Here is a 25,207-nt window from a genome sequence, read left to right as displayed (position 1 = left end):
GAGGCTAGGGGGTGGCCCTTCAAGATAAAACAACAGCATGTACAAAGGCATGGAGACATACACATCTTGACTTTTCCAGGAATGGTGGGAACGCTGGTGGAGCTAGAATGTAGGTACATAGCATAAAGCGGCACATGGGAAGCCTTTGGAAATCTTATTACGAAGCACCCTGGATGCCATTCCAATGACTTTGAATTTTCTGTAGGCTGCCAGTGAAATTTCCAAGATGATAGAGTCATGTATATCTATGCACTTCAGAAAGACAACCTCAGGGTAAATGAAGAAAATGCATTGGAATATAAGAAACTGGCAACCAGAGTGATCAATTGCATGACTGTTGTGAAAGTCCAAGTGAAGGGAGCTGTGGGCAAGGTCAGAGTTGAGAGGCATTTCAAAGATAAAATGACAGTAACTAACTGGATGTGAGGCTGAGAAGAAAGGGCTGTACCAGATATATGGTGCTATCATTAAGTGAGCTCAACATTGCAGAAAAGGGATAGGTTTGGTGGGAGTTGCTCAAAAAACGTGTTTAGTCTAAGCAAAACTATTGACATGGGCTCAGATAAAAGTTAAGAAGAGGAAACCATTCCTACATTCCTATAGGAGCTGCTATCAGGAAGGCCTAGTATACACACGGCTTTTCAGCTGTGATTTTGTTTGATTTTAGGGATTATTCATTTTCTGAATCTGAGCAATGTTAATGTGTAAAATATTCACACCCACAGCTTCGATTGGGTGAGAAGTTATCATAAATCATATTGAGTTTGTTGTGATACCTTCAGCTTCAACAAGTGATGAGTCAGGTCAACTCCATGTGAAAGTTCCTTGCTAAGCATGCAGATATTCTGAAAGGTTTCCTGGTACACTGGCTCATGGCACAGATACGAAAAATTGAGGAAGATAAGTTTGACCCCACCTGATAACACCTAGTTTGAGTCAACCTGGTTAAGTACAAATATGAGAAGGCTTCTCATTCAGCTCCATGCTTGCCTGCTCCTCTGTCACTGCTTTAGGAAAGACAAGATGAAGTTCACAGTGAGTAATTTTTCCTTTTGAATTTACCGCCATATAGTTGGAGACTGTCAATATTCTGAGATTTAGGAGGTCTGCTTCTTATGGCCCCATCATGGAGAATTTGTTTAAAAAAATTCTCTTTTCAAACACATGGACACAGAGAGGGGAACAACACACACCAGGTCCTGTTAGGGGGTGGAGAGTGAGGGGAGGGAACTTAGAGGATGGGTCAATAGGGGCAGCAAACCACCATGGCACACATATACCAATGTAACAAACCTGCACGTTCTGCACATGTATCCCTTTTTTTTAGAAGGAGAAATAATGAAAAAAATCTTTTTCTATTTATGTGATCGTGGCATTTATAAGCATCTCTATAGAGAAGGATAATTGTGCTGAGATTAGACAGCTGTCTGAGCACCATACACTGACCTATTTTTAACAAAATGACTTTCCACATCACCTGATTCTGGTCTCCATGCAGGGTAAGCAGTTCCTAAGCCCCAGAAAGTGCCGATCATCCCTCATTCTTGAATTCTTCCTTTTATTTACCAAAATTCCTGAGCATGTTCAGGCAAGATGAAAAGCTTATTATCGAAATAAGTGGCTGAGATAGACTTCTTGTCACATTTGTTACAGTAAAATGGGTCTCCAAGAAAGAAAGATTTGCCTTGGGCTCTAGCATGGCCATTTATTTAAGAAAGCATCTGAAACATGAAGCTACCACAGCATCTCTCCTGCGGTTCCAGGCAGAAGCCTGAGAGTCTAGGAGGAGGTGGACCGAGAAACCCTGCCAAAGTAACTAGTAGTGCCGGGTTTCTCACAACACGATGCAAAGGGGCTAGAATCAGATGACTATTTTCATGTTTCAACATACTACGCACTGGAAAACGTTACGGCAGACTCTACTTTATAATGGGGCTGCAAATGTAAAATAATTACCTAGAACTAGGTCCTCTTAATAGCAGCAAAGTTTAAAAGGGTCAGAGGGAGCTCCAGACACAGGTTAGATTTGATTTCTCTCCTAGTTCTGCTGTGAACAAGAGGTATAAATTTGGACAACTCACTTAACCCCTGAAGCTCAGTTACCTTATCTGTAAAATGATTGCATTGTACTAGGTGTTCTCTAAAATTTCTTCTACCTCTGACTTTTTAGGAGACTAATTTTTAACTCCTTTTTAAGCTATTGGGAGAAAAATTTAAATTTGTTTTTTAAAGTTACCTTGAATCTCTAGAGCAGTTCTCAAAACTATTTTGTCCCAGGCAAAGGAAATGAGACTAGGTACCCAGAATGAGGCACCCTGCATAAAGCTCTGTGCTCTGACAACCAATGTCAGGGACCCTGTGATAAATAATTAAACCAAATATCCTGGGAGACCGCTAGTGACATCGCCTCTGCTGATCACTCTTGCCAGCCAGACACTCTATCCTTGCTTTCTCGTCGTTGGCATCCAAACTGCCTACTAATCCATTGCTTTGGAAAGTTTTTTTTAATAAAAAGATTATTTCTATTAGGAAGAAAACATCCCATGTTAAATAGGAAAATTAACTGAAATCATTTTCAGATGTGATTTTTAGAACTTATAGCGATTTCAAACCATAGTATTCATTTATACTATGCTATTTATTGTAAAACTTATTTTTTTCCCAAGGAAAATAAGATGGTTTGCTTTATTTTAAAACAGTAACTTTCTTATATTGGGGCACTGACCAAAATTCAATACTGATACAAATATGTTTCCTAGGAGGTCAAAATATGTGCCAGATGAGTTTTCTGAATTTCTCTAAAGAAAGAATTTTAAACCTTATAAAACAATTAGAAACAAGTGAGTGAGAGGTGAACATAAACAACCTGTGTAACATAAGCCATAGTACAAATTTAAGCTGAATAACCAAGCCATGTCAGTTACCCCAAGTCATTTTTGTTAATATTTAGGAGAATGCACATATTTTCAATAACTTAAAAGTGAATCTTTACTCCCATCTCTTAATACTCGAAGAAGTATAACTTTCTTCTCTTACTAGATTTAAATAATCCAAATATCTACTCAAGGTAGGATGCTCTGTCATTAACTACAGCTGAGTTTATCCAAAATAGAAAAATCGTGAAGATTTATAAAGCATTTAAAAAATAATCATTTATAGCAAGACCTTGAAAGCTCTAAATAAGAAAGGCAGTTCTCTACTTTCTAATAACACCTATGGTTTATATTACATAATATAATTCAACAAAACAGCATTCTGACCAATGATAATTTATAGGAAATTCATTTGCCAAGTATATGTTTTATTATAAAGTTAATATTTTGACCAATTTAAAAAATTTTTAAACTCTATTCTGACATTTCCAGAAGTATTATCTTAGCAAAGTCATCTTTATGATGCCACTTATTAAACTGAAGAGAAACAAGATGGTACATTCTGGGTTTTACTTTAAAAGGGATTTGATTCAATAATTTGGTTTATCACTACTTGAAAATTACATTTTCTTCCTCAGTACTGGATGGCAATGAGATGAAAGCAGCTTTCCTGGCTCTCAACTTCCCTTCTTCATCAATTTTTCCAGCGTTTCATAAGACCTACGCTAAAAATTCTAAAACTATATATCACATTAATATAATTACTTATAATTAATCGGCAATTTCACATTATCATTAAAACTTTTACGGTTAAAAAATGCAAGGTAAGAGAAGAAGAAAACACATTGAACTAGCACTGAACACATTGGTAAAATTAGCGGATACTTTTTATAAGCTTGGATAGAGGAAGAAAGAAGAAGACATCATTTTTCCATGTAACAGGAGACCAATGTTATTTGTGATTTCAGGTTGTCTTTGCTGGACTTCTTGGAGTCTTTCTAGCTCCTGCCCTTGCTAGCTATGTAAGTCTCACCTTTTCAAGTTTGCTACCAAAATGCATTTGCAAGGCAATGTGGTATTAAATCACTCTCAATCTCTTATAAACTTCAGAATATTAACATCAACGATGACAACAACAATGCTGGAAGTGGGCAGCAGTCAGTGAGTGTCAACAATGAACACAATGTGGCCAGTGTTGACAATAACAATGGATGGGACTCCTGGAATTCCATCTGGGATTATGGAAATGTAGGTAGCCAATGTGTAATTTTCGCTTTATTGTTTAAAAATAGGATTTCTTTTTAACAAAAAATGTGCATGTTAACCATAAAGAAATTAAAAATAAATTCTGATTACACATAGCATGCAGTTAAAAGTAAAGGTGCCCATTTTGCTCATCCAATTTTGTTCCCTAGAGATAACTACTGTTAATAAGTGTTGCATGATCAGTTAAAATTCAAACCAATAAACACTATGTTCGAGGGATTGTGGGTATATACAGCAAATATGAACATCCTTTTGCCTTGCCTGCAGATACCCTCAATAATGCTGAAAGACTTATACAACATTACTGCTTCCAAAGCTTAGACTATCTCACTTTGTTTTCAAAGGAGGTTTTATGACCTTCTAAAGAGATTGAAATTGACATTTCACCTAAAACTCTGGAAATGTAAATGACAATATTAATTGGTAAGAGAGGAAAGAAGAAAGAAAGAAAGAGAGAGAAAGAAAGAAAAAAGAAAGAGAGAGAAAGAAAAAGAGAGAGAAAGAGAGAAGGAAAGAAAGAGAGAAGGAAAGGAAAAGAGAAGCAAAGAAAGAGAGGAGCAAAGAAAGAGAGAACACTTAGCATTGGTTAGGAGACCCAACTCTGGAATTATCAGCTATATGTTTAACAAACGTTATACTTTTAAACAGCAAACTCTTTATTGTTTCAATTTTATCTGGTCAATTGGAAAAATAATTTTTGTCTTACCTGTCTCCTTGAAATGTGAGGATCAAAGGAGACTAAAACATGATAGCTTTTAAAGTCTATTTCAGTAAAACAGACTTATATAGAGGGGTTTTTATCATGCTAGAACCTGAAAATAAGGCAAACCAGTTAGATGCTCAGTCTCTACCCTCACAGAATTGCAGTCCGTCCTCACAAATGTCAGCAATAAATATGATTGCCAAGCAGTGCCCCATCCAGTGCTCTTATCCCAGCTCATTACGATCTTGGAGTTCCATTTCTCCCTGCAGGTGGAACTGACTTCTGATAAGAAAAGCTCCTTGGAGAACACATGCCTCACTATTTGCCATGTACTTTAACAGGGCTTTGCTGCAACCAGACTCTTTCAAAAGAAGGCATGCATTGTGCACAGAATGAACGAGGAAGTCATGCCCTCCATTCAATCCCTTGATGCACTGGTCAAGGAAAAGAAGGTAAAAATAAAAGGCTTTTAATTTTTGGTGAGGGGAGATGTTTTACATCCTTCGGTAAATAACGAGAAGATCACAGTCATTCCCTCTTGACTACAGTATGTTGTAGTGTGCAGCGCAAAGGGGGAAGTTATTGGTGATTGCCTGAAGGAAGGCAACTTCTGCCACATCAAATGCTGTGGCTCACACCTACCTCCACAACCACTGAGCAAAGCACTTGAAACCTTGACTGTTAGAGGAGCAAAGCTCTGGTCACACCAATAGGAGCCTCAGTACTTTGCCAAGGACATTTTTCTGCAAGAGTTAGTTAGGGTTATTAGATTTAGCAAATGAAAATAGAAGATATCCAGTTAGGTTTGAATTTTAGGTAAGCAGCAGGTCTTTTTAGTATAATATATCCTATGCAATATTTGGGATATACTAAAAAAAGATCCATTGTTTATCTGAAATTCAAATGTAACTGGATATCGTGTATTTTGTCTGGCCATACTAATCCAGGTGAGTGGAAAGAAGAGATCCATAATGCCTTAAAATGTTTGCCTGAGTTCATATTCCTATAACTGATAAATGGGTACCTTTCATTGACAAGGTAGAGAAAATAAATAAACTGCATTCTCAGAAGATGATTATTACATAGTCTAATCCAAGGAATCTATGATGACCAAATGAGGTCCAAGTTTCAGAATAAATTTAGCCTCAGACTTCTGTTTTTATAAGAAGTTGAGGTTTCAAACCAGCTAAATCCCTTAGGACATTTAGAAATGCTAAGATATACAGAATAAGCTAGAAATGGCTCTTCTTCATCTTGATTATGGAAAAATTTAGCTGAGCAATACTCACTGTTGGCCTTGTATACGCCTCAAGTCAACAAACCACTGGGCTTGGCATTCATTCTCTCCCATTCTTCCTTTCTACCTGTCTTTTCCACACTCAGCTTCAGGGTAAGGGACCAGGAGGACCACCTCCCAAGGGCCTGATGTACTCAGTCAACCCGATCAAAGTCGATGACCTGAGCAAGTTCGGAAAAAACATTGCAAACATGTGTAATGGGATTCCAACATACCTGGCTGAGGAGATGCAAGGTGAGTAGCATCCCTGCTGAGCACCCCAAGTTAGTGCTGGTGGGATTGTCAGACTATCCTCACGCGTGTCCATAGTGGGCACCAGTGATGCAGGGATGGTCTTCAAGGCCAACTTTCGTGCAGTGCTTGCTCTGTGCCAGGTACTGTTCTATGTGCTTTAAGTGCGTTAACTCAGTTGGTTCTTCACAGCAATTTTATAGGTTCTATTTTAATCCTACTTTATGGATAAGGAAACTGAGGTACAGAGAGGTCACAGAATCCTTGCCTGGGTCAATTCCAATCATTTTGGTTCTGGATTCTGTGCTCTTAAATATTATGGAACACTGCCTTTTAAGTGTGAATCAAGAGTAGACTCAAGTCATATTCAAAAGAATGCATGAATGGCTAAATGAAAGAAAAATGCTAATAGAGTCTATTAACTTTCTATAGCTCAGACAATCACTTAATTTCTGGACATTCAAACAACAGCTGCACAAAAACGAAGTGTCTACCTAGGGACCTAACTTAACAGCAGTTTTCCAGATCTCCGAATTGATTGATTTCATCACAACAGATAGATAAACCTTGACATTAGCGCATAGCTAGTTTGGAAACCCCTACTCCCCCAATCCCCTGCAAGAAAAGAGTCCTCGAATAGACATTAATATAGGCTTCTTCTTTTCTCTTTATTAGGGGCAAGCCTGATGTTTTACTCAGAAAAGTGCTTCACGACCAGTATACTATGGATTTTGGACATTTCCTTCTGTGGAGAAACGGTGGAGAACTAAACAATTTTTTAAAGCCACTATGGATTTAGTCATCTGAATATGCTGTGCAGAAAATATATGGGCTCTAGTGGTTTTTACCATGTCATTCTGAAATTTTTCTCTATTAGTTATGTTTGATATCTTAAGTTCCAATAAAATCATTTAGCATTGAATTCAGCGTATACTCACATTTCTTACAATTTCTTATGACTTGGAATGCACAGGATCAAAAGTGCAATGTGGTGGTGGCAAGTTGTTGAAGTGCATTAGACTCAACTGTTAGCCTATATTCAAGACCTGTCTCCTGTAAAGAACCCCTTCAGGTGCTTCAGACACCACTAGCCACAACCCTGGGAATGGTTCCAAGACTCTCCAACTGCTCTGAAGGCTGCTCTATAGTTGTTGTGCACAGTAACGTTTCAGATCAGCAAGGACAGAAATTCACTCAGAGTCGCACAAGCCAGAAAGGGAGGTTTGTTGCAAGGATATAAGAATATCTCAAAAAATCTGAGGGCAAGAAAAGCAGCTGGTTATCAAAGACTACATTCAGGAACTCTGCTGACACCAAGACCCAAGTCTGCTTCTCTCCCTAAAGCCACGCGTTACCTCTTCTCTCTTCTTCTCTAAATTTTACTTCCCTCTTTTTTGCATATTGCAGATGGATTTTTTTGTGCTCATGGCACAGAATGGCTGAACCAAATTTTCAGCCTCATCTCTCGTGTTTACATGTCTTTCAAGAGGTAATAACTCATGTTGAATCCCAATTCCATTTTCCTTGATTCTGTTTGGCTCAAAGTTAGCAACTTCCATTCACTGATGGCCAGGAAATTGAAAGGTCTCAGAGAAAATAGAGACTCTAAATATTGTGTATTACAATATAAAACTGTTAATTTTTAAAAGTTGCTCCCATACATCATTTTTTAATCCCCAGCCATAGGGGAATATCTAATCCATTCCCATGTCTTCAGGTGAAATAGCCACAGATAATCCTAACAAATTGGAAAACTAGAGACATTGATTCTCACCATTTGGAAAAATGCTAATATTTACCAGTTTTGATTGGGATGAAACTGCTATATTTTTCCTCATACTGATATTATTTCATAACTGTTCACATGAAGTGCACTATGAGGTTGGTAGAACTTCCAAAATATTCTGAAGCCATGAGAGGTAAAAACTTTTCAAAACCCCATCAAAGATCATGGCCTTAGGTATTTCCCTACTGTGAGTGAGAAAGAAAGAAAACTGTGACTCATAAACTGGATACAATGTTATCTACCTGACTTTTGGGAACTGGTAAATCCCATGTTTCTTAGAAGAATTGTCTAGCCCCTATTTCAGGATAAAAAATTAAATTCACTAGGAATACATAAAAATTCTAGTATATATACTTATCAAAATACATAAAAGAAAAATTATAAGAATTGAGGGGAATTTAACAATTTCATTATCCTAGTTGAAGATTTTAACATATATCTTCCAATAAGCTATAAATGAAGTAGTTACAGATATAAAAAATGTTTAACACAATTAACGAGCTTATGTTAATAAACATATGTAGAACACTGCAGAATATATATCCTCTTAAGCATGTATGAAACATTTACGGCCGGGCGCGGTGGCTCACGTCTGTAATCCCAGCACTTTGGGAGGCCGAGGCGGGTGGATCGCGAGGTCAGGAGATCGAGACCATCCTGGCTAACACGGTGAAACCCCGTCTCTATTAAAAACACACGCACACAAAAAAAATTAGCGAGGTGTGGTGGCGGGCGCCTGTAGTCCCAGCTACTTGAGAGGATGAGGCAGGAGAGTGGCGTGAACCCGGGAGGCAGAGCTTGCAGTGAGCCGAGATCGCGCCACTGCACTCCAGCCTGGGCGACAGAGCGAGATTCTGTCTCAAAAAAAAAAAAAAAAAAAAAGAAAAGAAACATTTACAAATACTGGTCATTGCTGAGACATAAATAAAATCTCAAAAAAATTCCAATGATTGGCATCATAAAAGAAGAAATTTTATGACCTAATTTTAATTAGGATAAAATAAACATTTTTCTCTAAATAAAAGCAAATTGCCCATTTGTTTTGAAATCAGGTATACTAATTCTAAATAATACAAGCGCTAACAAAAAATTCATGAATAAAAGTAAAACACATTTAGAACTGTGCAATAATGAAAACACTACATATAAAACCTTATGAGTAGTAGCTATAGCAATGTGTAGTGAAAAACTGATAGCCTTAAATCTTTATTTTATAGAAGAATGGCTGAACATTGAGTTAGGCCTTCAATTTTACAAATGAGTGATAAGCATAGTGTATACAAAATACATATGAGGAAAGAAATAATATTGACAATTCAGAAATTAATAAAATTGAAAACAAATGTACAATAGTAGTAAAGGAATAGGGTCAAAAGTTTATAAACTTCACAAGAGAAAATTCCAGACCAAGATGGTTTTTACAGGCAATCTAACAAATATTGAAGATAAAAATTACTCTAAGCTTATACAAACTATTCAAATGTATGGGGGAAAACAAAACCAGGAGTACTTCCAACTCATTTCATTAGAATATTATTAACTTGATTTCAAAACCTGACATGGATTGCATGAAAAAGTGAAATTAAAGAGTGATCTCTGTCATAAATATAGATGCAAATTTTCTTAACAAAATCATTGCAAATCAGTTGGGCAATGTATACAAAAGATAATATAGCGTGATTAGGTTGGATGTTTCACAGCAATCCAAGTTGATTTGATCATAGGAAATAATGTAATTTGCTGCATTAAAAGACAACAATTTTGTGATATATCTCAATAGCAACAAAAATACATAGTAAATTTGAATATTCATACTTAAAAGAAGTAATTCTTCGAAATTTAGGAATCAGAAGAAGCTTCATTAAACTAAGATCATCCCCTCCAAAAATCTACTGTAAGTATCATATAAAACAATGAAAGCATTCCTATTAAAAAAAGAAATAAAACAAGATGCCTGCCATCACGATTTCTAGAAACATTGTACTGAAAGTTAGTAAAGCAAGAAAAATAAACAAAAAGACATAAAGATTAGAAAGAAAGCAGAAAAAAGCCATCATTCTGCCCAGATGACATGATTTTCTGTGTATAAACTCAAACAAACCTATATAAGTTATGGGAGTCAGAGAATTTAGAGATTTCTGAGTACCAAAATGACAATCAAATATGAATTGTATTTTTAATGCATCAGCAGCAAACATAGAAACTTTAATTTTTTGTAGATACACTTATAATTGCAAAAGATATGGCATACCTAGGAAAAACTATTTAATAATATTTCTTAAGCACCTTAATAGTGCTACATCCATAGCACTATTCCACTATAGAAATCCATCAGCATATAAAAATGCAAAGATCCCTACCTCTTTTAGCTAACATTTTAGTTAGAGGAGACAGAAATAATGATAAATATAATTAATTAATAGTAGGATATTTTGTAGGATAGTAATTTATACTGTAACATAGTAGCATAGTATTTTTTCTTAGCATGCTAAGAAAAAAAGCACTGAGCAGAGTAAGAGGAATCAAGAGTGTCAGGAGGTAAGAGGCAGTTTGTAATTTTTAATAGGGTATTTGGGATACACATCATTGAGAAGGTGACATTTGAACAAAGACTGAAGGAGATGAAGTTCTTAGCCATGCCAATATTTCTGAAAGAAAAGCATTATGAGCAGAGGAAACAGCCAGTGTTAAGGCCTAAGACAGAAGTGTGTCTGACACATTAAAAGTACAGCAAGGAGGTCAATGTGGCTGAAGCAGAATGAGCAAAGCAGAGAGTAATACAAGATGAGGGCAGAAGGGTAATGGAAAACTAAATCATGAAGAGCCCCTTTGGGTGTTACTCTGAGTAAAATAGGGAGACATTGCAGGAATTTGAGCAGAGATAAGATATCATTTTGCTAAGTAATAACTAACAAAAGAAGTGCTAGACTTCTATGGAAACTTTATTGAGATGTTAAGGTAAACTAAATAAACGCAGAGATACACCATAGCCTTGAATTAGAAGATTTAATATTACAAAAATGTCAGCTCTTCTGCAATCTATAGATTCAAGGCAAATTGTAAACAAATTTTCAACATATTGTATGTTTGTGTGTGCGTGTGTGTGTGTGTGTGTGTGTCTAGTACATAACAAACTAAATTTAGAATATACATGGAAGATCAGGAGCCAGTTGGGAGACAGTTCTCCATGAGTTGTTGGTGCTTCTATACATCTTGTGAGTAGAAGCACTGACTGCCCTTTGTTCTTACCTAATTTTTGCAAAGATTTTTTGTATGGCAAATAGCTTTGGAAGATAGAGATAGTGTCTTCCTTTAGAAGAAAGAGCAAGCATGCTATTATAAAAGATTTGAGTTCCCAAAGCTCAGGGTTTCTCTCAGTAATGCAATCCACTGTGTGTGCAAGCATCAATCTTGGTCTACATCATCACTTCTATGAGACTTATAGGCAATGAGCACTGACACAAACATGCTCATGCTCATACTACTTGCTGTGACACTAGTAATAAAGTCCTTTGTCTCTGATCCAGAAGTATCATGTCTTCTGTCATCATCCACGAAACGATAGCTTTCAAGTAGGATAAAATTTCTGACCCTTCCTGAAAGGGCCAAAAATAGCCAAGTTACTGGTGCAGAACAATGAAGTGAGTGAACTTGACCTATCATAATTATGATAGAGACATGGTAATTAAGATGATGTGATATGAGTATTAGGATATTCAAATTCATCAATGGAACAAAATGGAAAGCCTAGAAATAAATTCACACATCTATAGATGGCTGGAATAGGACACAGGTTGCACTCTAGGTTCAGTGGGTGAAACATGGGCTTTTTAATCAATGCTATTAAAACAATTAGGTAGCCAAATGAAATAAAAACAAATTAAAAAATGAAATAGACCTCTACCTCATACCTTATTAAAAAATTAATCCCAAGTATATTAAATCTCTAAATATAAAAGGCAAAAAAAGTAGAAGGTAATATAAAATAATAACTACATGACTATTGACAGAAGAAAGGATTTGCTAAACTTCACATAAAAAATCTTAGCCATAAAATAAAATATTAATAAATTTCTCTACATTAGAAATAAGAATGTCTGTTTACCCAAAGACAACAAATATCATGTGGAAAGACATAAACTGGTAGAGATATTTGCAACACATAAACTGGGTAAGAGATTTGTACAAAAGTGATGTTAAGAATTCTAACACATCAATGAGAAAAAGATGAGTAGAAAAATGAACATTAATAGGTTTCTAACATTAGAGGAACCCTGAATGGTGAATCTGGATATGAAGAGATCTTAACTTCATTAGTAATAAGAAAAATGCAAATTTAAGCCATAGTGGGAAGATCATTGTATACCCATCTAAGTGGCAAATGAAAAAGTCTAATATCAGGTGTTGAAGAGAATGTTCAGTAACCAGAAAATGGCCAGAACAACTGTGAATTTATACAACTGCTTTGTAAAACAATTCAGCATTCAATAAAGTTGAAGCTGTGAATATCCTGATCCGATAATTGCATTCTTTGGTATATATCCTAGAGAAACTCTTGCACATGGGCATCCAGAAACATGTACAAAAATGTTCACAGCGACAGAGTTTGAAATAGCAAAAAACTGAAAATAATCCAAATATTTGCCAACAGTAGAACAGACAAATACATTTATTTAGTAGGAATGCCAAACATCAAAAAAAAAAAAAAGAAAACTAGATTAATCACAGCCACACACAACAACATGAATGACTCTCTGGAAAATAATTTGAGGCCCAAAAAGCAAATTGCACAAGAAAACATATAGTATTTATATAAAGTACAAAAACATGCAAAATAGACAACATGTATATTTTAGAAATGCATGAATTTGTGGTAAGACTATGATGAAAAACAAGGGAATAATAACACGAAATTGGGTATAGATATCAACCCCTGAGATGGGGAGAAGTGTTCATGATGAGTACATGGAGGACTTCCAAGGTGGTAGCAATGGTCTCTCTATCTCAAACTAGACGGAGGGGAGGGGCGTTCATGGGTGTGTACTGTAACATTATCCTTCACATCTTACATGTATTTTAAAGTAGTCTTCGTACTTACTCAATACTTAATCACAATTTTTAAAAGTTGAAAGCACAAGTAAGATCATGTTATGAAGACAATAAGAGAGTACACCTGTGCAGATGGAAAGAAACTGCTCTTTCATTCCAACATGAGGCAGAGGCCTCTCATTGCTGGCTCAACTCAATGTCTGGTGGTTCCAAACATTCAGCCTTTGACCCATATTCCCAGAAGAGTGGTGTAAGTGAAAATGAGTTCATTCAGCACCAGGGTACAAGAGGACTGCAGAGAGAGCTCACTGTTCCTGGGCTGTGCCAGGGCCAAGCCCTGCTCTCTGCAAGATTCTAAATCACCACTGAGAAGCCTGCTGTGCACAGCTTTCCATTTGCAGTTTCGTGTGGCCTTGGGGATGACCTGAGTAACTAATGCCTCACCTTCTGCACTTGGCCTATTGGGATTGGGAGATGCAGAGCGTACACGGAGCTGGCTGGCTTGCGGGGTCATCAGAAGTTTTCCTGACTTCATGACCCCAAGAGAAACCAGAGAGGAGCAGATAATATCCTATTAGAGGCCTCTCATAGAGCGACGTTAACAAAAAATAGTTTAGATAAGCCCTTGCCCATTATTACAGTATCTTTCTGGTCTCTGCCCAGTTGTAGATACTGTAATAATGGGCAAGGCAAGGGCTTATCTAAGAGTTTATCTGACATAACTAGATCGTTTAAAACAAACCTCCAGCAATTGGATCCTTCCAGAACATTCATTAATACATTTTAACCTATAAGTCAATTTTTCTAAGGAACTTTTATATTGATAGATACATATATTCATTAACTGAGTTTTAATTTCCCAAATATTTGAAAGGTTAGAAATAATCAATCAAGAATATCAGCACAATCAAATTAAGGCACAAGAGGCCGGCCACAGTGGCTCCTGCCTGTAATCCCAGCACTTTGGGAGGCCAAAGCAGGTGGACCACTTGGGGTCGGGAGTTCAATACCAGGCTGACCAACATGTCTTTACTAAAAATACAAAAACTAGCTGGATGTGGTGGTGGGCAACTGTAATCCCAGCTACTCGGGAGGCTGAGGCAGGAGAATCGCTTGAACCTGGGAGGCAGAGGTTGCAGTGAGTAGAGATCGCACCACTGCACTCCAGCTTGGGAGACAGAGCAAGATTCCGTCTCAAAAAAAAAAAAAAAAAAGAGTAAGGCATAAGAGAAAATATGCCAGACCTTACATTTAAATAATATCTACCCACATATTCAAACTAAGCTGAATTTATAGCCAGCTGGTCAGAGGGGAGGGTGGTCTGGTGACTCTTGGACATGCGACTGGTTTCCAAAGTAAAAGTACTCTTGTGGAGATAATAATGCCTACGAATTTGATCATGTATTTCCTTTTTACAGTATGTACTGTATATTATTTCTTTTTTCCTTTCTGTCTCTCCCTCCCTCCGTTTCTCTCTTTTTCTTTCTTTCATTTTTTTCTCTTTCTCACTTTTTTTTGGCCCAATTGAATTGGTTAAACCATTAAGTACAAAGAATATACAAAAGTGATAGCAGATATCCTCAACTTATATTTCTATTTTTTCATCACTATACAGAATTCCAACAATCAGTTTGTCATAGATACATTGAAAGATTTATTTTATCTAATTTATCTAGTATTTGTTAGATTACCTTAACTTGGAAAAGAAGAAAGAAATTAATGAGATAAACTTTTAAATGTTTATATTTGAATGGATTATTTTAAATGAACTAGGAGGATAGAACTTCACTCAGATTTTTTTCATGTTCTTTCTATGATTTGAGTGTTATTAAAAGGTCAGTTTCATAATGCAAGATAAAACATTTAGCTCAATCAGAAAATGGACTTCAGCTCCTAATAAATTATTTCTAGATAACTGGAGTATCCTGCCTTACAGTTGGGGTGCAAATAATAGCTCCCTGGTAATACGCTCAAAACTCATTTGCCAAGATTTGCCAGATTCTAGACTTTCTGTCTCCCTAGGGCTGTGCCTACCATGTCTGTATATTTGGGAGTATATTTGTGTCTGAAGGGCCTTCCTGGTCACTCTCAGTTCTACATGAAGCCAGAAACATACATGTCTCACTGAACCTGGAAAACTCCTCAATGGCCGCCAGAAAAAGCTGAATTGCAGCTGCTGCCGTCCCCTAAACAGAAGGTCTGGTTCTGATGCTGAAATCTGGATACCTGAAAGAGAGGTCTTTGCTTGCTCTTGTGGCCCACAATTGAATCAGAACAAAGCTGCCCCTCCTGAAACTTGTGATTGTCAGACACGAGGTTAAGGTTGAACACTGCATTGCCAAGGTTTGGCTCCTGGTGCAGATTCCTGCCTAAGCTGCAATAGTTCAGCCAGATGACTTCTGCAACCGGGTGTGTGTCATCTGTAAACTAGTTCAACCATTGTGGAAGTCAGTGTGGCGATTCCTCAGGGATCTAGAACTAGAAATACCATTTGACCCAGCCATCCCATTACTGGGTATATACCCAAAGGACTATAAATCATGCTGCTATAAAGACACATGCACACGTATGTTTATTGCGGCACTATTCACAATAGCAAAGAGTTGGAACCAACCCAAATGTCCAACAACGATAGACTGGATTAAGAAAATGTGGCACATATACACCATGGAATACTATGCAGCCATAAAAAATGATGAGTTCGTGTCCTTTGTAGGGACATGGATGAAACTGGAAAACATCATTCTCAGTAAACTATCGCAAGGACAAAAAACCAAACACCGCATGTTCTCACTCATAGGTGGGAATTGAACAATGAGAACTCATGGACACAGGAAGGGGAACATCACGCTCCGGGGACTGTTGTGGGGTGGGGGGAGGGGGGAGGGACAACATTAGGAGATACACCTAATGCTAAATGACGAGTTAATGGGTGCAGGAAATCAACATGGCACATGGATACATATGTAACAAACCTGCAGATTGTGCACATGTACCCTAAAACCCTAAAGTATAATAAAAAAAAAAAAAAAAGAAAAAAAAAAAAAAAACACTGGGCTCTGCTCCAAACCAAATACGTTGATCTGGGGTTTGCTTATCAATTCTCTCGTTTTTCTGTTTTATAATTAATCAGTGTATGTTTTCTTTAATATTACTTACTAATTTTTAAATTCTTACTCTCCTTAAGCTTATCATTCCTTTTATATTAAGCAATAAAACCATTTACCATCATTAATTTCTTCTGTGTATAACTGACTTCGCTCCTTAATTTTCGACATATATTCTTAACATCATTATTATTTATTTTAAAAGCCAATAACTACTTCAACTACAAAAAATACTGTAGGACCGTATTTTGAATTGTTATGTCATTTGTTCTTTTATTGTTAATTTATAGTTTTATCTGTGGCATGTGAATCTCCAATTGGAATTTATAGAGCTTTTCTCAAGTCTAGATCAATTTTTGAAAACATTCCAGGGATATTTAAAAAGAAGAAGTGTCAGCTCCAAGATTCAAAGTAGAATGTAAAATTAGAGAAGGTGGAGTTTAATTCTCTCCCTTTGAGCATAGGTTGGACTCAGTGACACGCTTCTAGCCAACAGAACATAGAAAGGAAAAAATAGTGAATTTCCAGTGGAGAAATCTGGCTGACACTACCTTAACCAAGTGATCAAGGTGAACATCATCAATATTAAACAGGTTGATATCTTGTGTCCTCTCATATGATGTGACCTTCACCTTGCTCATATTCTTCCTCCAAATCCATAACCCCAGTATAATCATGAGAAAACTTCAGACACATCCAGACCAAGGGACATTTTACAAAAGATCTGATAGAAATCTTCAAAGGTGTCAAGGTTATTGTATTTGTTTCTCAGGGCTGCCATGCCAAATCACTACAAACTCAGCGGCTTAAAATAACAGAAATTTATTTTCTCCTAGTTCTGGAAGCCAGAAATTTGAAGTTGAGGTGTCAGCAGGGCTATAGGAGGAGAGTCCCTCCTTGCTTCTTCAGCTTCTGGTGGCGTCTAGTGTTCCTTGGTTTATGGCAGCGCCCCTCCAATCTCTGCCTCCATCTTCACACGGCCTTCTCCCCTGCATGTCTCTCTGTCTCAAATCCTCTTCTCCTTTCTCTTATAAGTCATTAGATTTAAGGCCCACTCTAAATCCAAGATGATCTCATCCTGCAATCTTTAACTTAATTACGTCCCCAAAAACCCTATTTACTAATAAGTTCTTCCAGGGGTATCAGAGGTTAGGGTTTGGACACGTCTTATTGGAGAACCCAATTCAACTTGCTAAAGTCATGAAAGACAAGGAGACTGAGAAACTGTCACAAATTGGGGAAAACTAGGGAGCCCTGATGACTGAATGCAATGTGGGATCCTGTCTTGGATCCTAGAGCAGAAAGAAGGCATTAATGAAAAACCTGGTTTAAAAAATCCAAAGAAAATCAGTAGGTGAGTTAATAATATTATAACAATGGTAGTTTCATAATATTGCTTAACAATGTCTTAACATTAATTTCACAGTGTTGATCATTGTGTCATGGTTATTTAAGATGTTCAGATTGGGGGGCGGGTGCGGTGGCTCACACCTGTAATCCTAGCACTTTGGGAGGCTGAGACAGGCAGATCACGAGGTCAGGAGATGGAGACCATCCTGGCTAACACAGTGAAACCTTGTCTCTACTAAAAATACAAAAAATTAGCCAGGTGTGGTGGCATGTGGCTGTGGTCCCAGCTGCTCGGGAGGCTGAGGCAGGAGAATCACTTGAACCCAGGAGGCAGAGGTTGCAGTGAGCCGAGATCGCGCCACTGCACTCCAGCCTAGGCAACAGAGTGAGACTCCATCTCAAAAAAAAAAAAAAAAAAAATATATATATATATATATATATGTTCAGATGTTCATCCATGTTAGAGGAAGCTGGGAGCAGGGTATATAAAAACTCTCTGTCTTTATCACTTCTCTATAAATCTAAAATTGTTTCAAACTTACAAGTTTTTAAAGTGACTAGATTGAACTACTTTATTCAAACATAAAGATTGAGATTTTGTTTGAAAGTCTAGATATTAGAAAAGACAAAACTAAAGAAATACTGATATGTGAAAAAAGAAATTGGAAAGAATGTATAGATACATTTTAAATAAATAATAAAATCAGGGGTGGTAATATTGTCAAAAAGAACAATTTGTGGCAAAATTAGTGAATAAAATAATAGAAGGTCCTTTGGGATAACAAAACATTCAATCTACATTGAAGTCATCAACTTTAGAAACAAAATTACATAGATTGAAGATACATAACACCAAAAAAAATCTATTGGAAATGCTAAAAGAAACTAGCAAAGCTACAAAATGGGAAGACATTTCTGTCAGTTTCTGACAGTTCAAATTCACGAAAATAAAATATTAAAAACTTCAATATTTAGATGTTTGCACCAGGAAGTGGAATCACCATGAAATGCAGATTCATATAAGTATCTGCTGGCAACAGCTTAAGTGTCACAAGCTGTGTTGCACTGATGACATGATTTTTCTGAAACAGCAAACAATTCCTGATAGTGTTCTAAACAAAGGAAATACAGCCTTCCCTAAATTTACATGCATTCCTGAAAATTTTGGTGCCTACTAAAAAGCTACAAAGTCAATTTCTTTATGTTTGAAGCAAGTTCATATCTCATCTCAGAAAATTACAGTCAGATGGAACACAGGACAAGTTTTCATGGCATGCAGCTGTAAACACAATCGAACAGAGTTAGCAGAACATCCCTTCAAACAACTTGGGTATGTAGTGTGTCCCCCACCTTCATTAATTTCGACAACTAAAATCCCCCTGAAATCTTCTGAATTTTTTACTTTGCTTGATACATATTATGTGTGAATAACATGCAGAAAGCCCCAAAACAGAGGCCCTTAGCCTAGCAGGCATGTCCCAACTGGGCACAACTTTGGTTACTGCCTACACTTAACTTGGTCTTCTAATAGGATTCTCTAGTCAGGGGACCATTAAAGCAACTGACACCCCTGTTGTCTTCCCTATATCAGCATGCTTCTCTTGCTTGGAACAAGTGTCAAAGCCCATCACACCCTGCATGCCTATTACTCTTGAAAATCCTGATGTCATGGGCAGAGTCAGACCTTGCCCAGGGGCAACGGCCTTCAATTCTGCCCTCTCCTTTTCTGAACACAGCAGTATTTGTGTTGGGGTAGAGGTCTCGCCAGAGGCACCCTCAATGTTGGAAACATTCCCACCGTGCCAAATGTTTTCTTTGACAGGTTGTTGTTGGTGCTGCTGACGTTAGGCTTGGGCAATGGCCCCTTTCTTGCCTACAATGACAATTCTCATCATAACCCTGTTGCTGAAATGACTTGCAGGTTACCGGAGTGAAATGGAAGCTGGGACTGTTGCTTCAGTCACCTGCTCTCCTGCTGGCATGGACCACGAATCATTTGCAGATTAGAGGTTTGACTGCATCTAGATGTTCCTTGTTCTGCTTTCACATCCAGCCCCTTTGGGGCTTAACTGTAAGTCCCATTAATGTACTGTTCAGGTACTGTTTTTTTTTTTTGAATCATGAGCTCATTGGTACTTCCCTCAGACTGGTCCTTCATTGTATTATAGTAACAAAAGCTTTTTAGATTTTGGCTTTTCAATAGCATCCTTCATCTATTCTACTGCTAGGACAAGTTTTTACTCTATTTTTGTATTATTTGTTCAATTCAAAGGGAATATGGAAGAGAGGGGAGTTAATATATAGGCTTAAAATGCTGCCTTGGCCAGGGGCCAGAAAGGGATATGAGTCAATGGCAGACCCCACCCGTGGCCTTGTCACAAGGCTTTGAGGGTCTGGCTGGTGGCCAGTGGGACTGGTACGTGTGATAGGGCTGTGGTGACCCTGAAGCTGAGGAACGGGAGGGGCAATTGTTGAGCTGCTGATGTCTCTGTCTTTGGTCTGGCTTGGCTGCAGTGAGCAATGGCCATGTTTAGCAGTGACCTGGACAGACTGCAGCCAGATTCTAACAGAGGCAGGCCCCACATGCATTTTTTTATTAAAAAGACAAAAAAGTTAAAAATCAACTATCTAAGTCTTAGATATGAATTAATAATTTATTTTCCAGAAATATGCAGATTTGCTCATCTACCACCTGTTGGATGAAGATGTGCATTTCTCCACCGTGGGGGTGTCATTTGCCTCTCATGGCATGAGGTGGTGCGGGCAGACGCCATGATGCCGTGCAGAGACTGAGCTTTAGCCAGCCATAGGGACTCGCTCAGAACCACCCAGGCCAAACCAGGACCAGGTCTCAGGTTTGGCTCTCTCTCTGACTCCAGTATTTTCCTCTCAGACATTTATTCAAATATCATTCAGTGGGAAAGCAAACATAGCTTATGGAAAAAAGAGCTTTAATTTGCATCAATAACAAAAGCTAAGTCTTAGATGAATGCTAAATCCTTTGTTCTCATTGTCAAGAGTATCAAGCGCCAGAGCTTTGGGCCGCACGCATACACACATACACACACACACACACACACACACACACACACACACACACACAAGAGCTAATCTCAGTGAGACCGACGCCCTCCCAGGCCTTTGGAGTTCTTTAGCTAATCACACAAGGCGGTCAAATCAACAATGCTCTCTTTCATGCTTGAGCAATGGAGATGGGTCCTCCCTACTCAGCTTTTCATCTCTTCAGTGGAAATTATTCAATAAACAGTGAAACAAAGTGCAGCAACCTCCTTCCCAACCCACACACCCCCCCAAGATCAAAATTGTCAGCAATCTCTAAGAACTTCATAGGGGCTTGGCCACACCTGCCTATGATACCCGTGTGGCAGACAGTGTGAGGCAGTGGATTAGCCAGAGCTGGATTCAAAAACTGGTTCCTAGCTAAGTTAATTAACTTCCCAGGGCCTCAGGAGGGAAGTGGAGTTAATAATGCCTACTGTTGTCAACTATTACAACCAACAACAAAATCTTAGTAGCATTCAATAACAAGCATTTTGCATCCATCAATGGGCAGCTAGCTGGAAACTAGCTGACTGAGGCTGGACTTGGCTGAGCATCTCTCCTTCAAGCTGTAAGTCCATCTGGCTCCAATGTGCCCCATGCCCCTCATTCTGGCTGCAGGTGGAAGGGGCAGCACCTCCAGGGAGAAGCCCTTCTCATGGAGCGTGGTCTGCCACATAAATCCCTCTTTGTATCACATTTACTTTTATCCCATGGGCCAAAATAAGTTTTACAATCAAGCCAAAAGTCAAGGTGCAGGTAAGTAACCCCTCTGTGTACTTCTCATGTGAAAGGCACTCAACAGTTAGATGGCAAAGGGGCTGGTGAAGAATTGGAGCTGAAAATTCAATCTGCCCCACTACTGCATAGGGTTGTGGAAAAGATAAAATGCAATGATGTGTGATACATATACATATTAAGCATTTAATAACCATTTGTGTCATTTCATTACATACACTCCAGACCCATTGCTATAGTGCCCTGGCTGAAGTCTATTCATGCTGTGGGAGGCAGTCAAATATAGCTTCCATCAATTTCTTCCCTTACTCTACTGGCATGATTTTCCATGAATCAAAAAATAGAGTATAATTCTCTTCTTTCAAATCTAAGCTAAACTTTGTGACTTCCCTTGACCAAGATAGAGAAGCAGAAGTGACAGTCTGAGACTCCTAAGGTTAACACATAAGAAGACTTGTCACCTCTGCCTGAGTCATTGGGATGCTCACTTTAGGACCACTCCCTCTGAAGCCCAGTGGCCAAGCTGGAAGAAGCCCAAGCCACATGGGGAGTACGTGCCAAAATTTACAACTCCAGCTGAGCTTCCAGCCAACAGCCAGCATCCGCTGTTAGCTATACCAGTGGGCCACTTGAACATCTAGCCCAGTTGATCCTTCAGATGACCAGAGTCCAGCTGATATCTTGCTGCAGTCACACGGGAGACCCCAAACGAGAGCTTCCCAGCTGAGCCCCAGTCAGCCCTCAGAATCATGGGAAATAATTCATAGTTTTAAGTCATCATGTCTTAGGATGGTTTATTTTGCAGCAGTAGGGAGGCAGAAGGCTGGCCAATGCTAATATTTCCACCTCACTGAAGCCATGCAGAACCCTGGTGGCTAGAGAATCTTCTCATCCCCAAACTCACCAGAGTTCCCTCTTGATGTTGGTCCTGTCTCCCCTTTCCAGGGCTGTCAGAGCCCTTTAAAAAGGCTTTTAGCATTAGCTTAGCTCCCTCTCCAACCCCTTTCACTTCAAAGTGGGGAAGGTGTCCATGGTGTGGGAGGTAAACAGAATTAATTTGGCAGCAACTCACTGAGAGTGGACACATGCAAGTTCAAGCTTTTCGAGGGGCTGAAAGGGGATGGCTGTTCAGAGTTCTGATGCATGTATGTTTCCCTAACGCTCCTCATTCATGGGACTCAGAATGACTCAGACTTAAGATGAATTGAATTGACTCTTAGACTTTTGACTAGTAGATGAACTTCGCATTTGACCCTAAATGTACTTGATGCCATATTCAAAAGGCATCTGAGAATCTGATTCCCCAGAATTCTGCACTGACTTCTCCTATTTCACAAGCTCTGGGGAAGACAAGCCTATGGGCAGGCACATGAAGCTCTGCAGAGTTCCTGAGAGCCACTGAAAAGGCCCTGGTGGACCTCGTGGGGCTCAGCTCCCCGTGAGAACTCCACCCATCAGAGCACAGGAGATGTCCACAGGAGCCCAGCAACGTTCTTGGAAACCAAATGCAATTACAACACTTTCATTCAAGTGATTTCTTCCTGTTGACTTGCTTTATACATCTGCTCTGCAAAAGTAATTTTACAGTAAATAAAGCAGCAACCCCTTGTTGGAATTCAAGGACCTTCAGCCGTTATGTAAGTCAAAGGAAGAATCCCCATCATCCACTTTTCTAAACATGAGGGTTATACAGTCATTTAAAGGATTCAAAGGAACTAGACAAATTGCAAGTTGGTGACACAAAAATCAACATCCTGCAGTAGAATAAAGAAATAACAAAGCCAAGCACCGTGTTATGAATGGGATTCAGAAAATCTAGTTCCTAGAAATTCCAGTCATGGAAAAAATTGCAAAAAAAAAAAAAAAAAAGGATTATCAGCTTTAAACCTAAACTTTCAAAACTTGTTCAGCTCCTCACTTTCCCACTTACAGACGTTATCAGCAAGCTTTCCTTTGTCTTAACGGGTGACATGGGCGAAGGAGCATCCCAGATCTATCCCTTACAGGCACATGGATTTTTAACAAAGATATTTGGCAACTGTCAGATTTTCATTCACAGAATGAGGAGCATAATATCAAAATCACAGTTGTGAGTCTTAATGGAACGATGGCATTCATGTAAACCTTTAACAGAACTCTTGTCATACAATAATTCATTTATTTGGTCAATGCTAACCCCTAAATCCAACTCTCTCTAGCTCTCTCTCTCTGTCTTTCTTTCTGTCTCTCTCTCTCATTGCCAGCCTCTACATTTGCTTTATTCCCTTTTCAGACAAGGATATCTACTTAACTCCCAACTTAAAAAAAAAATCACACAAACAAGCAAACACAAAAGCTCCTTCAACCTTGTATTTCTTTCCTACCTCCAACACTATCTTAACTATTGCCCATTTTATAGCTTCACAGTTAACTTTTTACACTCACTGTATCTACTGCCTCCCCTTCAATTTACTGTTTGTTTTTAACACTGTGTGATTTGTAACATTTACTTTTGAGCTCTTATCCATATGAATATTTTTCATAGTTGCCAACATAAGCTACATATATCGTACATTTATTTTTTGTAAGAATGCACAACGATATCACTTTCTCACGTTTTATGGGCTTCATGTGCTTTATTTGTTATGGCTACATAGATTTTGTTACTGATCCAAAACTTATTAAATCGTTCTCATAATGTTGGGCATTATTTTACATTTTAATTATAACTGTTAAGTGGTGTATGTGCGTGTGTGGTGTGGTATTTATAAAACAAAGAACACACAGAGTAATTTATAAACATTGAAGGCCATGTATTATATTATATATGATTTTTACTGTGTATATATGCATGATTTATGTATATATATATGATTTTTAGTGTTGCTTTCAATGTTTATAAATTACTCTGTGCAGTTTTTTTTTCAACTCTTTCAATTTTGTCAACATTATTTTATAAATATCTTCATGTATTGATATCTAGTTCATGTGATTGTCACTTTTAATTGTCTAGCATTTCATTGTGCTAATAGCTCATTAGGATGAAGCAATCTTAGCAGGATTCCTTAGCAGAACCATTAGAAAAATCTGAAGCATCTCATTTTTTTAAATACTGTAAATTTTTGACCAAGTACAGCAGCTCATGCCTGTAATCCCAGCACTTCGGGAGGCCAAGGAGGATCACTTGAGGCCAGGAGTTACAGACCAGCCTGGCCAACATGGTGAAACTCAATCTCTAGTAAAAATACACACACACACAAATAGCCAAGCATGGTGGCCAGCTACTCAGGAGGCTGAGGCAGGAGAATTGCTTCAACCCAGGAGGCAGAGGTTGCAGTGAACCGAGATTGCGCCACTGCACTGCAGCCTGGGTGACAGAGACTCCATTTCAAAAAAAAAAAAAAAAAAATTTTTTTAATGATATAAAATGCTGTAAATTTTTACTCCAAATAATAAATACGCATAGTTTAAAAGTCAAATTGTCGAGGCCAGGCGCGGTGGCTCACGCCTGTAATCCCAGCACTTTGGGAGGCCGAGGTGGGTGGATTGCAAGGTCAAGAGATCGAGACCATCCTGGCCAACATAGTGAAACCCCATCTCTACCAAAAATACAAAAAAATAGCCGGGCGTGGTGGCAGGCACCTGTACTCCCAGCTACTCAGGAGGCTGAGGCAGGAGAATGTCATGAACCTAGGAGGCGGAGCTTGCAGTAAGCCAAGATCACGCCACTGTACTCCAGCCTGGGCAACAGAGCGAGACTCTGTATCA

At 38.3% G+C, this 25,207-nt stretch overlaps 1 protein-coding gene across 1 annotated transcript; it reads left to right on the top strand.

Moving 5' to 3' along the window:
• Positions 1 to 982: 982 nt before the first annotated feature.
• On the top strand, positions 983 to 7,292 carry GKN1 (gastrokine 1). Its single transcript, XM_055243282.1, has 6 exons — positions 983 to 1,035; positions 3,842 to 3,895; positions 3,984 to 4,121; positions 5,184 to 5,294; positions 6,226 to 6,373; positions 7,046 to 7,292. Exons 1-6 carry the CDS (start codon positions 1,024 to 1,026, stop codon positions 7,138 to 7,140), a joined length of 558 nt encoding a protein of 185 aa, XP_055099257.1. The 5' UTR covers positions 983 to 1,023; the 3' UTR covers positions 7,141 to 7,292.
• The last annotated feature ends 17,915 nt before the right edge of the window (positions 7,293 to 25,207 follow it).

The sequence above is a fragment of the Symphalangus syndactylus genome, chromosome 14 (genome assembly GCF_028878055.3).
Source record: "Symphalangus syndactylus isolate Jambi chromosome 14, NHGRI_mSymSyn1-v2.1_pri, whole genome shotgun sequence".
NCBI lineage: Eukaryota > Metazoa > Chordata > Mammalia > Primates > Hylobatidae > Symphalangus > Symphalangus syndactylus.
Note: the sequence above shows the minus strand (reverse complement) of the source record. Positions and strands in the feature narration are given on the sequence as shown.